The 15,685-nt window shown below is 38.2% G+C and overlaps 1 protein-coding gene across 6 annotated transcripts in view; it reads right to left on the bottom strand.

The window, feature by feature from the left end:
• EXOC1 (exocyst complex component 1) overlaps window positions 1-15,229 on the bottom strand; it is a 54,534-nt gene extending 39,305 nt beyond the window's left edge. For 4 of the 6 annotated variants that reach the window (XM_069593102.1, XM_069593101.1, XM_069593103.1 and 1 more), the window contains exons 1-4: window positions 15,048-15,215; window positions 9,891-10,024; window positions 6,342-6,472; window positions 2,203-2,362 (exon numbers count right to left, since the gene is read on the bottom strand). In XM_069593102.1, coding sequence (XP_069449203.1) covers window positions 2,203-2,362; window positions 6,342-6,472; window positions 9,891-10,014 — 415 coding nt within the window. In that variant the 5' untranslated portion in view covers window positions 10,015-10,024; window positions 15,048-15,215. Of the gene's footprint in view, window positions 1-2,202; window positions 2,363-6,341; window positions 6,473-9,890; window positions 10,025-15,047 lie in introns of all 6 variants that reach the window. The other 2 variants (XM_069593104.1, XM_069593107.1) reach the window with 1 other exon arrangement.
• Between the last annotated feature and the right edge of the window lie 456 nt (window positions 15,230-15,685).

Genomic DNA, 15,685 nt, shown 5'->3' with positions numbered 1-15,685 from the left:
ATAGTCATTAATAAAGCTACTATATAAACTCCATTAAATCAAAGCAATGTTTACTAATTTATAGAAAGTGATTTTCAAAATGAGATCCTTAAGGATCTTAGTATTCTTAAAATTGATCTCAATTAGGTTAATGTTTATAAAAATGTCTACACCTTTGCTTAAGGCTCTGAAAAATTAAATGTCTTTTCTTTTTTTAAAGCTAGTCACTTTATTCTCAATAAACAGTAATACTCTTCTTATTGATATTGGTGCTATTCCTCAATGAGATAAATACAGGTAGGGTATGTATTTTCCCATATTGTTGACTGAACAAAATATATTGATTTAAAATACATTTTAGGCAATAAGTAACTTCTTGAAATATATAATATTTGAAAATGGAACAGAAAGCTTATGAATCATTCACTGACCAGAATGTTCAATCCTGAAATGTTGGAAAAAAAAAAATTAAATAGCTCAGCTGGTAAAGAATCTGCCTGTAATGCCAGAGACTCTGTTTTGATTCCTGGGTCAGCAAGATCTGCTGGAGAAGGGATAGGCTACCCATTTCTGTATTCTTGGGCTTTCTTGGTGGCTCAGCTAGTAAAGAATCTGCCTACAATGCGGGAGACCTGGGTTCAATCCCTGAGTTGGGAAGATCCCCTGGAGAAGGGAACGGCTAACCACTCCAGTATTCTGGCCTGGAGAATTCCATGGACTGCAGAGTCCATGGGGTTCCAAAGAGTTGGACACAACTAAATGACTTTCACTTTCACTCAGAGCACATTAAGCTATTATTCAAGGCACGGAAAATTACCATAAATTTCTTAAAGATCATCAGAGGCTAATGTTGGCGAGATGGCAGCCCTGAGGCCTCGGACACAAGGCCAGCCCCACTGTAGGGAGGAGCACAGGGCCTGAGAGATGCCCCTGCCAGTTCCAAGCATCAAGTCTGAAACCAGTAACGAGCTCACTAATTAGTAAGTGATGGACAAGAATACTACATTTAAGGAGAGAAAGACAGGTGGCCGAACAGCAAAGGAATTAAGTAAAACAAAACGGAGAAAGGACAGAGGCCAGTAGCTAAGCCAAAGAACAGTCTGAAGCACCTGAAGTTGACATTTTTATAGGTCAAAACGGTTGAATATTGGCAATTTCAGATATTTCAACTTGACAGAACAGAAGCTTCTATTTTTAAATACTAATATACAACTTAGGACAAATCTACTTATTTTTTCCCCTTAGTAAAGAGGGGCTACAACTCTGTCCACCTGCTGCTACTTCAATTACTTTCTTTGAGATGAGGAATATAACAAATTGTATCTGCAAGACACAAAGAAGCATCTTCTCACAACATGTGTGCCCTTATAAAAGAAATTTTAAAGTTAAAAAAAAAAACTCGTTGCACATTTTCAATAACAGCAGATTTTTTGTTTTATAACACAAAATAATCCCTAGTAATATTCCTGAAGATGTATGATCTAAAATACCTTAATTTACTTCATGTCTAAGGACTTTACCCTGGATAAAAGAAAAATAATCGCTAATATACAACTGAGTACTTACTACAGCTTTGGCATTGTTCTCATCATGTTCATATATTAAGTAATTTAATCCTTACAATAATCTTATGGAGTTGATACTATTATCTCTGTTTCCCAAGGTCACAAAACTATAGTAAGGGACAAAAGCAAGATTTGAATCCAGGCAGTCTGACTCCAGACTTGTATTCTTAAATACTACACCGATACGCTACACAAAAATACAGCTATAAAGATATTCATCTCAGAGTTGTTTAAAATAAGCAAAGATTGGAAAACTTTAAAAAAGTGACTAGTTAAAAAATATCCAATACAATGGAATTTTATGGTGCCATTAAAAATACTATTGAGTAAATATTTAATAAGGAAAATGTTCACGATACATTATATGAAAAAGAACGGGAGGTAACAACATAAACTTATTTAAAAACAGGTATTTAAATATGCATAGAAAAAAAGACCAGAAGAACATCTAACAAAATGTTAACAGTAGTTATATTTCAGGATTAAGTTTATTAAGTGACTGAATCAATTTTCTATAACAAATAAGCATCACTTCTGCAATAAGGAAAATTATTTTTTAAAAAAGATCTTTCAGAGTTTTAATTACTTTGAAGAATGCCAAATTATATATTCACTTAGATATACTTTATTTTACATATATATTTTTATTTAACTTTACCTTCCAAAAGCTGTGAGCTGACATTGACAAAATCAATTTTCTTCCGAAGATATCGCTGATTCAATTTCCAAATGCATGAAATAAATGCATTCTTTTCAGCAGTGCTGCTGGCAACCCATTTATATATTTTTTCAAAATGTAAATCAAATTCAGGATTTTCCTGCAATAAAAATACATAATAGATATCTATATTTCAATAAAACAGAAAGCTAAAATCACCATTAAAAATCAACTAAGTGACTTGTAGAAAATGGTTCAGAAAATTCAATTTATAGCAAAAATGTATTTGCCTCCCAAAAGAAGCTGGATTAAAAACAACATAGTTGGCAATTTCCCTTCTATATCCGTTAGGTCTATATGTGAAAGTACAGGATGTCTACTTAACGGCATGTGTCTCAGCTTCCTAATTTATAAGATGACAATGGTCTTGAGTTTTGATTTTTCTTTTTAAATTGCCTTTGGGGGTTTCAGAGTTACACTTTTTCTTTAATAATGTGCTATTATTCATAACTGTGATTTGACACTAATTCCTTACAACATATGAGAAAAAATACAATATATACCCGAGTGTGGTTTCCAAGAACACATGAGGTGGAAAGCAGGGACTGCTCCTGTTTTCAATTCCGAAAACACAGAATAATTAAGAGTGTTTCAAAAGTAAAAAATACTGGTGGCCTTATTTTAATGAAAAAAAAGTTCAACTGATGTGAGAGAACTGCAGTATGCTCTCTATATGTCTTTTAAGTCAAATTACAGACATAATTTCATGCCTTGATATTCTCCCTTGAATGCAGTACTTGATTACTATATAAAAAATGAAAACATATAGATGTATACTTTTCTTTACAGCTATGGAATTAAAAAAGTCTCAAACGTTTTTAATGTTCTATAGAAGGCTAATCATACATTCAATTAGTTTAAAGTGTTGTTTAGGGGGATAAAATGTAAATAAAGACCACAAACATGGAAGAAAAGTGATACCAGACGTTTATTATGAAGATCTGAGATAATTTAAGGATTAAGACTTGACATATTATAGTAGGATGGTTATATTAATTAGTTTATAGCTCAATAAGCAGAACTAAAATGACAAGAGATGAAAAACTCTCATTTACAATGAAAGAGTAATTGCATTAAATTGTTGCAGTCACTATGAAAAACAGCATGGAGTCTCCTCAAAAGACTTAAAAACAGAGTTGCTATACGATTTAGCAATCCCATTCCTGGGCATGTGTTGGACAAAACTATAATCTGAAAAGATACATGCACCCCAATGTCTACTGCAGCACTATTTACAATAGCCAAGACATAGAAACAACCAGATGTCCACCAAAAATGAATGGATAAAGATGATATGGTATATATATACATTGAAATACTACTCAGCCATAAAATAGAATGAAATAATGCCATTTACAACAAATGGATGCAACTAGAGATTATCATACTAAGTGAAGAAAGTCAGAGGACAAATACCATATATCAGTTATATATGGAATATAAAACATGACACAAATGAACTTATCTGCAAAAGAGAAACAGACTCACAGACACAGAGAACAAACTTGGGGTTGCCAAGGGGGAGGAAAGGTGGGGGAGGGATACGTTGGGAGTCTGGGATTAGCAGATGCAAACTATATATATATATATAGAGAGAGAGAATGAATAAACAAGGTCCAACTGTATAGCATAGGGAACTATATTCAATATCCTGTGATAAACTATAATGAAAAAATATGAAAAAGAATGTATGTATATGTCTAACTGAATCCCTTTGCTGTACAGCAGAAATTAACACAACACTGTAAATCAACTGTACTTCAGTAAAATACACTTTAAAAAAAAGGTAATTGCATTAGTATCTATAAAGAAATCTAATAGTCTTGGCAACCAACATGAAACTTGATGGGAAATGATCTCTTTCCTGGGAATATTTCCCATAATGCCATAAAAGAAGCTGAGTGCTCCAGCAGCAACACTCACACAAATCAATGTGTGATGCTAAATGGCTGTTAGGCTATGTATAAAAATTTTATGTTTTATATCCATATATAGCATACATACACCAAGGTGCTTGCATAAAATGAAAAAAAAAAACAAACCATTAAGCAAGTCAGCAATGAGGTGTCAGCTGAGGAACGCATTCAAATAAGCATTTAGCAATGTTAGTGAATTACACAAGTCAATGGGCTTATGAAATGTAAAACTACTGAAGAGAAGAAAGCTTTTTAATAAAGGTGAGTTTCTAAAAAGCTCTTAAAGTATTTTGTCTTAAACAGAAAATCTTTCCTCTTGATCCTTCCCATAATAACAGAAATTATTATACAATGCAAGGTGTTTTTTAAAATCTCATTTTCGTGTTCTTTTCAAATATATACACATGCACCCACACTCAAAGCACCTGTCAGACCCCGTTTTCTACATTTCCACGTTTTTCTAAAAATTGGGTGCTTTGAAGGAATCAACAAAGGCCCAGTTTTCCCTAAAATAACTTAAAGAAAAGGCATTCTCTCCACTTTGAAAGAAATCACAACTCTACAGATATGCAGGACTCTCCTAGACTTGTTTTTGTTTCTTTAAAAAATTTCTGTTTGCACCTGACTCAACTGCTTGTCATTCTGTCCAGCTTTTAGATTCTCAGAGGTCTGAGTCAGGGTCAGCCTAAACCAGACTTTTATTTTATCAGACTGCTCTACAAAGGTAGTTTTCACTTCTCTGTGCCTTTTGAATCAATGTCAAGACTTGAAGAACTCACTGAAAGGGCACCTGCAGTTGCAATACTATAAGCCTTGCTTACAGCCCCATCCACAGCACAGAGGACATGCTGCAAAGCACCCCTGAGAGCTCTGGAAGGGCCCCTGGGCCGTGGAGGAAGATGAGGGCAGGGTTAGAGAGGCTGAGGAGGACGAAGCACATGCTTTAACCTGAAGAGCTCTACTTGATTTCTTTTTTTTAATTTAAGGGGTACTGCTGTGAAAAGCCTTGAACTGTCAGGAATAAAGGTGCTCCTTTATCATGATTATCATATTATTCAACCTTCTTGGAATTTGAGAGTGACTTAAGTGAAAGGTGTGATATCTTATTCTTTAATATATTTTATTCTTTCTGGAGTAGGAAATGGCAGCCCAGTTCAGTATTGTTGCCTGGAAAATCCCACGGATAGAGGAGCCTGGTGGGCTACAGTCTGTGGGGTTGCAGAAGAGTTGGGCACGACTTAGTGACGTAACAACAATCATATCCTTTAAAGTCCTTAGAATAAGGGGTGTAACAGTGCTATCACTTGAGCCACAATATTCAAATCATGCCTTCACAGGGCCAGCTCAGCTGCCTCAGCTGATGATTCTGCATTAATTTGTGAGGGCTACCTGAGGAAGATTTACTTTGATTATATTTTACGTGATTTTGAATGAGGATTTACCAAAACAATGATTTTTTTAAAAAAACTCACACTACAAACCACCTTAAAATTCATACTAATTCATGGATTCTATACTAAGTATACCTAATTTAAACAAAGAAATGTACAGTCAAGGTTCAATTCAGTTCAGTTGCTCAGCCGTGTCCGACTCTTTGCGACCTCACGAATTGCAGCACGCCAGGCCTCCTTGTCCATCACCAACTCCCGGAGTTCACTCAAACTCACGTCCATTGAGTTGGTGATGCCATCCAGCCATCTCATCCTCTGTCGTCCCCTTCTCCTCCTGCCCCCAATCCCTCCTAGCATCAGAGTCTTTTCCAATGAGTCAACTCTTCGCATGAGGTGGCCAAAGTACTGGAGTTTCAGCTTTAGCATCATTTCTTCCAAAGAACACCCAGGGCTGATCTCCTTTAGAATGGACTGGTTGGATCTCCTTGCAGTCCAACAGTCAAGGTTATTTTGCTCTAATTATGTAGCTTGTGAACAAACATAATTGCAGCTCGAAAAAACCCACCAACAATGAAACAAGCTTACATATTTACTTATTTTTAGTAGCCTGAGACTGAGAAGTGGGAGAATGGAAGGCTGGACAATACACCGTAGACTAATTCAACATTAGGTGGTGAACCACTGGGTCACAAAATAAGTTTAGATCATCTTAGAAGTCAACATACTATGTTATAAAATGAAAGACACGTCAAATAAAAAAAGAAAAACATACTTTAATAGCATCCTTGGCATCTACCACAGCCAGGTCTCGAAGGGCCCAAGCAATCTGTCTTTTGTAGAAATCTCCTTTATCAGATTTCTTGACTTTGACCACCTTCACCTGTACAGGGCGTTCAGTTGTCACTGTTGAATAAAACATACACTTTCAATAGAGACATTATTCATTTACTCATTCTTCATTCATTGCAAATAGCTGTCAGATGCCTATTGTTGCTTAGTTGCTAAGCGGACTCTGACCCTTTTAGCGATTTCTGACTCTCATGGACTGTAGCCTGCCAGGCTCCTCTGTCCATGGGACGTCCTGGGCGAGAATACTTCAGTGGGTTGCTATTTCTTTCTCCAGGGGACCTTCCTGATGCAGGACTGAATCCGTGTCTCCTGCACTGGCAGGCAGATTCTTTATTGCCACCACATGATACTAAAGCAGGAATAGTATTTCATAACAAATGCTATGACTGAAGAATACACAGATTACTAAAAGAAGAATCTAAATCAGACTAGAGGGTCAGAGGCAGATTCCTTAATTAGTAAAACTCTTGAAACTCAACAATAAGATAAAATATTTTGATTAAAAAATGGGCCAAAGACCTTGACAGACATCCAACCAAAGAAAATATACAAATGGTACATAAACATACGAAAAGGTGCTCCACATCATTTCTCATGGGGAAAATGCAAATTAAAACAATAGTGAGATTCCACTACACACCTACTGTTGCTTAGTCACTAAGTTGTGTCTGACTCTTTTGTGACTTCATAGCCTGTAGCCTGCCAGGCTCCTCTGTCCATGGGATTTCCCAGGCAAGAATACTGGAGTGGGTGGTCATTTCCTTCTTAGAATGGCCAAAATCCAGAGCATTGACAATACCAAACACTTGTGAGAATGTACAGCAACATGTACTGTCATTCACTGATGGTGGGAACTAAAAATGGTATAGTCACTTTGGAAGACAGTTTGGCAATTTCCTAACAAAATTAAATATACTCATACCATACAGTCTAGCAATCATGTTCCATAGTATTTACTAAAAGAATATGAAAACATGCCCACACAAAAACCCGCACACAGATGTTTATAGCTGCTTTATTCAAAACTGACAACTTGGAAGCAACCGGTGAACGGATAAATAAATTGTGGTATATCTGGACAATGGAATGTTATGTAGTGCTAAAAACAAGAAAGCTGTAAGCCATGAAAACCAGTGGAGGTAACGTAAATGCATATTACTAAATGAAAGAAACCAATATGAGAAGGCTACATACTACTTGATTCCAATTACTATTTGGTCTTCTGCAAAAGGCAAAACTATGGGGACAGTAAAAAGATAGGTGGTCACCAGGAACTGGGGAAGAGATGAACATGCAGAGCAGAGAATTTTTACGGCAGTGACAATACTGTATGACATTATAATGATAGATATATGTCATTATCCATTTGTCTAAACCAACACCAAGATTGAACCCTAAGGTAAATTATGGACTTCAGGTGATTATAATTTGTTAATGTAGGTTTATTCTTGGTAACAAATGTACCATTGTGGTGAGTGGTAGAGAAAGGCTATGCATGTAAGGGTAAAGGTGTATATGGGAATTCTCTGTACTTTCCTCTCAATATTCTTATAAACCTAAAACTGCTCTAAAAAAATAATAAAGTCTTAAAATGTATTAATGCTAATAAGAATGATCATTTATTAGGGTATAAAAAATCTAGGAATAAATAAATGCCTAGGAGTAAATACAACACATGTGCAAAAGCCTTTATGGAAAGTCTTTAAAACTATAATCCTTGTTGAAAGGTATTGAAGACGAAGAGAACCACACCATATGCATGAACAAGATTTTATATAAAAACGCACGTTCTCTCTATAGTGAACTATAGATTCAAAACAATTCCAATAAAATCCTAACAAAATTTGGAACATGACAGGTTGATTATAAAATTTAGATAAAACAACAAAATACCCACAAGACAACATAAAAACCAGATATAAGAAAGTGCCCAGAAAAAAACAAACACTCATCACTACAAACGTGGACACAGGTAAATCAAAAACTGAAATATGAAAGGTAAAATTATAAAACTTGTAGATGGTAATACAGAATACTTTTAAGGGCTTCCCTGGTGGCTTAGACGGTAAAGAATCTGCCTGCAATGCAGGTGACCTGGGTTTCATCCCTCGGTAGGGAAGATCCATTGGAGAAGGGAATGGCAACCCACTCCAGTATTCTGGAGAATTCCTTGGACAGAGGAGCCTAGTGAGCTACAATGCATGGGGTCACAAAGAGTGAGAAACGACTGAGCAACTCATACATGACATGACACATGACAGGGTAGGGAAGGACATCTTAGACAAGAGACAAAAAGCCCATAAATGGTCACATAAATGATCAGATTGATTAATCTGATTTCATTAAAATTATAAATGTCATCAAAAGGCATCATAAAAAGTGAAACCACAAGCCACAAACCAGGATGCATGTAACCAACAAATTAGCACCCACATTATATAAAGACCTCAAAGAATCAACCAACCAAAAAGGACAACCAACACAGCAGAAAAATGAACAGAAGGCTTAAACAGGCAAATTTAGGCAATAAATGGCTAATAAATTCATGAACAGAGACTTAATTTCACTTTTATTTAGGGAAATACAGTTTAAAACCACAATGAGATTCTATTTTACACTCGCCAGATTGGAAACAACTGATAGTCTGTCAAAACCCAGTGTCAAAACCAAGTTTAGACTAAGATGTGGAGAACCCAAAATACACACTGCCTGTGGGAGTGCAATCAGTACAACTACTTTTGAAAATAATTTGTGATTATAGTGTTGAACATTCACATGCCTGTGACCCAGCAATCTCATACTTAACTATCTACCCCAGAAAATTCTTGCCTATACACTGGCAGACAAGGACAAACATGTTTTGTTGCCTAAATAGAAAAACCTGGAGACAAATCTCCTGGTCATCACTAGTAGGATGGGTAAGTAAACAGTTGTACTCTCAGAAGAGAACACTACATAGCAGTGGAAATAAAACACTTACCAGCCATGGGAGAAAAACAGGTAACACTCACTAACATGAACCTACTGATGAGTGGAAGTCACACATGAATACGTGTGTTAAAATGCAATTTATGCTCAGTTTAAAGCAAATCTAACAATGTATTATTTGAGATTACAAACATATATGGCAAAATGATATAGAAAAGCAAGGAAATAGTAAATCAAAACTCAGGATACTTGTCACCTCTTAATGAGGGAGGGGAGGGAATGGGAGCAGGGCAGGGAACACAAGAGACTTCAAAGGCAACGGTAATATTCCTTTTATTCTGGGTGGTGGCTACACAAGTGTTCCTACCTTTATATGTTACGGAAGTGCTTTTGTATCTTTTTAAGATTTAATTAAAGACAACTGAAAAAAATGAGTTTGCTGGCCCAACAGTTTTTCCAATCACAGAGACAATGAGAATATTTTATAAACAACCAGGAAATGTCTCCAAGGAATAAAAGAAATCCTTCCTTATTAAACACTCACCTGTGGCACACAAAAAACAATTCTTTTTCTTTTTTCCTGCCTTGCAGACATTGACAATACTCAGCAGGCGTTCGTCATTTGGAGTAAAAATGTCTCTTTGTAATGCATGCTTGATTGCTGTCATCTTTACTCAGCTGAAAAATTCAGAGTATAGATTATTACATTTGTCAAAATCCTTCTTCTTATATTGTTCCATTTAGGATTAGGAAAAGACCTTATTTATGGTTAATAAGCATGGGGAAATAATTTCACACATTTGTACACCTACATCATAAAGATAAAAAGCTGTGTGTTTGGAAAAGAAATTAGAGAACCAGTATTATCAAACTCTAAGATCTTTTGATGTGCTCACCAAATACTAAATATTTTTTTAAAAGATTTAAGAAAAATTAAAAGGCCCATTCCCAATATTTAAATATAAATTTCCTATATAAATAACTTTTACAATTCAACAACAAAAAAACAACCCAATTAAAAATTGAGCAAAGCGTTTGGGAGACATCTCTCCAAGGAAGACATATGAATGGTTAAAAATGACATGGAAAGATGCTCAACATCATTAGCCATTAGGGAATCATAAATTAAAACAATGAGATACCTACCACTTTACACCTGCTAGGATGGCTAAAATTAGAAAGACAAGTGTTGGTAAGGGAACTCTCATATACTCCTGATGATTGTAAAATACTGCAGCTGCTCTGGAAAATAATTTGGTGGTTCCTCAAATGGTTAAATGTGAATTTACCACATGACCCAGCAATTCCACTCCTAGGTATATACTTAAGAGAGCTGAAAATTATGTCCACACAAAAACATGCCCATAAATGTCCACTGCAGCATTATTCACAATAGCCAAAAGTGGAAACATCTCAAACGTCCTGGGGAACAACAAAATGAAACATATCCATACAGTGGCATATTATTTGGCCATAAAAAGGAGCAAAGTACTGATACATACTACTGACACACAGATGAATCCTAAAGACATTATGTTAAGTGAAAGAAGTCAGCTGCAAAGGGCCACATATTTCATGATTCCATGTATATGAAATGTCCAGAGTAGGCAAATCCACACAGACAAACTGATTTCTGGTTGCTAGGGGTAGGGGGCAAGCAGGCATGACTGCTAATGTGTATGGGGCTTCTTTTGGGGCTGATGAATATGTCCTTCAATTAGACAGTATTGATGGGTGTATAACCCTGTGAATATACTGAAAACCACTGACTTATATACTCGAAAAGGGTGAATTTTATGGTATATTAATTATATCTCAAAAAAGCTGTTGTTAGAGAATAGTTTTCTACTCGTCTTCCTTTTCTCATCTAATTCAATGTCCTCTTTTCAAATATCAACTTAAATATTTTTTAAACATCTCTTTTCAAGTTTATTTGTTAAATATACTGAATACATATTTGTGTGTGTGTGTGTGTGTGTGTGTGTGTATGTATTACTATTTCCAATGAAGGTGTATAGTATTTAATACATGTGAGCTGGTTACAAAATTAACTTCTACTCCTAACACTGTTTCTATGGGAAAATGAAGAAATTATGAGTTTTAAATAAATGACTTTGAATGTATTTTTATAATACAATGACTCTTTTGAAAACTCCTCTATTTTACTCAATTTGTAACATTTCTATCGCTGCTCCAACTAAAAAAAATTGCTTTTCTCAGAAAAACCACATCTTCCCACTTCCATCCCTATTCCCCCTCATCTCAGCCTCCAGTCTTCTGATCTCCCCTTCCATCCTGTTCTCTTAGAACATCTGGCCTCTCCAAGCTTAATTTCTTTCCCAGTGTAGCCTGGAGGCAGTGTTTATTTCCATACACCCACACCATTCCTTTCAATGATCTTGCTCCATTTGTAGACCAGTTCACCCTGCTCATCAATTTCCATCAACTGTCTTTTTTTCTCTCCTTCTCCTGGGCTACCATATGGCACTTAAGAAGGTCTCATATCCCTGTCCATTGTACTCATTACAACTTTTAAATCCAATCGATGCTAAACTTTCAATGTTGCTCAGCAATTCCTTAACACTTCCTTTGATGATCCCTCTTCCTACTCCATCGGTGTTGCAAATCCTTACTTCTCTCCTTCAACCCCTAATTCTGTCAGTCTACTCCCTCTCTGCAAATGACTTCACCATCTACCCTTCACCATCTATTAAACACCATAGCATCTGGTTACCTCTTTGCAAGCTTCCATAACCCCAAAACTCTCAACAAATAATATTAAAACATATCTTGCATCATAATATGCCCTTGCTCAACACTTCTTCATCTTGCTACATTCCATTTTAACCTCCATTCCACCCATTATAAACTGTCTATGTTACTATCTCTTCATATGTTCTAGATCCTACACATATGTTAAAAGCTCAACTCTATCCTTTGCTGAAGCCACCCTGGATACTGGCCAGTTTGCTTTTCTAATTCCAGGCTCTTGTTCATGCAATTTCTTTTTTCTCAAATTCTTTTCTCCCTGGAAAATTCCAATTCATCCTGCTAAAATAAGACCTCTTTTGTGAAATAGTCACACACGCCAAAAAAAAAAAAAAAATCCTTTCCTACTTCTCTAACATTTCCCCTCTACTCTGTTAACACAGCACTTACAAACCATATTGTCCAGCTAGTTGTATTCTTTTCCCCATTAAGAGTATTTCCTAGCAGGCAAGGCCTGTGTCTTATTCATCCTTATATTCCCAGAACTTGGCAAAGACATAGCAGACAGTAAATAAATTCAACAAAATGAAGGTACCAAATAACCTGACAGCTAAAAGCATTTTCCTAATTTTCCTTCATCTACACATAATTTATCCTTTCTGGTCCTACTGCCAAAGTACAATCGAGCTTCACACCAACTACATCTATTTAACACCATAGCATCTGGTTACCTCTTTGCAAGCTTCCATAACCCCAAAACTCTCAACAAATAATATTAAAACATACCTTTCATCATAATATGCCCTTGCTCAACACTTTCCTAATGCTCCCAAAGACAAACCTTTCACTCCAAGCCCTCTGATCATTCTAGCCTTTAAATCTTTGCTTAGGATATTTTCCATGCAGAGGGTATCATCTACCCAAATCCTAACAACATTCCATAATTTACATGAACTTGATTCAACACAGTCAATCCTAAAGGAAATCAGTCCTGAATGTTCAATGAAAGGGCTGATGCTAAAGCTAAAACTCCAATACTTTGGCCATCTGATGCAACAAACTGACTCCTTGAAAAAGACCCTGATGCTGGGAAAGGTTGAAGGAAGAAGCAGATGACAGAGGATGAGATGGTTGGACGGCATCACTGACTTGATGGAGATAAGTTTGAGCAAGCTCTGGGAGTTGGTGATGGACATGGAATCCTGGCACGCTGCAGTCCATGGGGGTCACAGAGTCAGACATGATTGAGCAAATAAACTGAACTGATTCAATACAGACCTTAACCCAAATTGATCTCTCCTCTCAACTGCTATACCACTTATTGCATTTGTTAAACATACAACACTTGCTGTCCAACTGGTTCATAAAGTCACAAGTTCCTGGATCTCAAGAACTCTCTTCAAGGGATGGGGGGATGGCTGGGGGAGGAGGTGTTTTAGCAGTTTCATGTTCTTTGTAAGTGCTAAACAAATACCTCTTGAGGAAATCTAAGCTGAATTATAAAAACTGGTTAAATGAATAAATGACTATTAGTGGTCAGCATCTATCACCCAATCCCTCTCTGGTCAAAAGCAAGGACTGACAATATGGTTAAGTGGTAAAAACAAGAGAGGAACTCAGCACAGTTGATAAAGGAGTTAGGCAGAATGAAAAGCACTACACATTCAGCAAACACTGATGCCTACTAAGTGTGAGGCAAAATTCTAGGTACCATGGTGAATATGACAGACATATCCAGGAAGACTTCCCTGGTGGTTCCGATGGTAGAGCGTCTGTCTACAATGCGGGAGACCCGGGTTCAATCCCTGGGTTGGGAAGAACCCCTAGAGAAGGAAATGGCAATCCACTCCAGTACTATTGCCTGGAAAATCCCACGGACAGAGGAGCCTGGTAGGCTACAGTCCATGGGGTCGCAAAGAGTCGGACACGACTGAGCGACTTCACTTCACTTCTTCATCCACGAAGACAGGAAGATTCTTGCCTCCAACGGCATCTACTTTATAAAGATGGCGTGAGTAACTCTCCAGTGTTTATAATACTTTTTTGGTAAGTCAGTGAATAAATCATTAGAAGTTCTTTAAAACTATTTTCCAGGTATAAGAACCCATGTCTGACCGCGTTCCAGAGACAGTCAGCCACAATACTCTATGTCGGTCCTTGTTTCCTTAAATCCAGCCGGATCACTACAGGATGTGGCAGATAACTTGTAAGCAGTACTGTCGTGAGAGTGAGTGCGTGTGGGTAAGTACCCTGTCTGCTATCCAGACACCTTAGTACATGGAGCACTTAAGATAACACGCCACAGCATGGCAACAGGGAAATGCACTTATGAGATTTAGAAGAAAATGAAAGAAAGAAAGAAAGTGAAGTCGCTCAGTCGTGTCCGACTCTTTGCGACCCCATGGACTGTAGCCTATCAGGTTCCTCCATCCATGGGATTTTCCAGGCAAGAATACTGGAGTGAGTTGCCATTTCCTTCTCCAGGAGATCTTCCTGGCGCAGGGATTGAACCCGGGATCTTCCCGACCCCGGGATCTTCCCGACCCAGGGATTGAACCCGAGTCTCCCGTATTGCAGGCACACACTTTACCATCTGAGCTACCAGGGAAGAAGAAAATGAGGATTTGGACAAAGAAAGGGAAGGTACTGTCACGCCCTCCCCTCCTGGTCCAAGCCAAAGAACAAACTGTTCAAGACCGTTTTTTATGATGAAATCCGATTTTCATGGGCGGAACCGGAAAAGGACGTCTGGGCTGCCCTCCCAGCCCCCCAGGATAACAAGGGGGTAACGGGATCCTCCCACCGGCCTCTCCGCCTTACCCAGAAGGGCTGGGAAAGAGAAGGGGGCTTTGACGGCGGAGGGAGCAGTACCCAGCCCCCGGCGCTAGACCAGCACCGGGACTGAGGAGCCGCCTCAGACCTTGGCGTCCACCCCTCCGTTCATTTGTCCGCCGCCGCCAGGACCGCCCGGCAGCCGCGGCCGAAGGCTTACCGCAAGGCCGGACCGAGCCCGGCTGTGCCGAGGCGGGTCCTCCAAGACGGAGACCGGACAGGACTGGGGCGGCCACCGTTACTAGGATGAACCCCTCAACTAAGCAGTGAACTGGAAGCAGCCGTCCGGCCACCACTTCCTATATCCGGGCACGTGACACACCTCCTTGCCGGAAGTCGGTTGGGTTGAGAAGGAAGCAGTCGCGGCTTTGGCCTTGGTAAGGGGGTGGGGTCAGGTCTCTCCGGAGGGGCGTGTCTAGGACAGGCAGGAGCGGGCCTTGTCGCTGGAGACTGACTCCGAACCTGGGGGATTTGGTGTGCGTATTCCTTTCTCTAGAAGACTTATTTATTCAGCTATTTTCAACAGTTCACTGAAGAAGAGATCTAATCAAATGTTTTCTTTTTTGCACGCCTAAAGTTCAGTTAAATCTAGATCAGACCAGTTCAGTTCAGTTCAGTCGCTCAGTCGTGTCCCTATGGACTTTGAGACCCCATGGACTGCAGCTTGCCAGGCTTCCCTGTCCATCACCAACTCCCATGAGCTTGCTCAAACGCATGTCCTTCGAGTCGGTGATGCCATCCAACCATCTCATCCTCTCTCATCCCCTTCTCCTCCTGCCTTCAATCTTTCCCAGTCTC

This window comes from Ovis canadensis, chromosome 6 (assembly GCF_042477335.2).
Source record: "Ovis canadensis isolate MfBH-ARS-UI-01 breed Bighorn chromosome 6, ARS-UI_OviCan_v2, whole genome shotgun sequence".
NCBI lineage: Eukaryota > Metazoa > Chordata > Mammalia > Artiodactyla > Bovidae > Ovis > Ovis canadensis.
The sequence above is the reverse complement of the archived record's forward strand: the minus strand, read 5'-3'. Positions and strand labels throughout refer to the sequence as shown.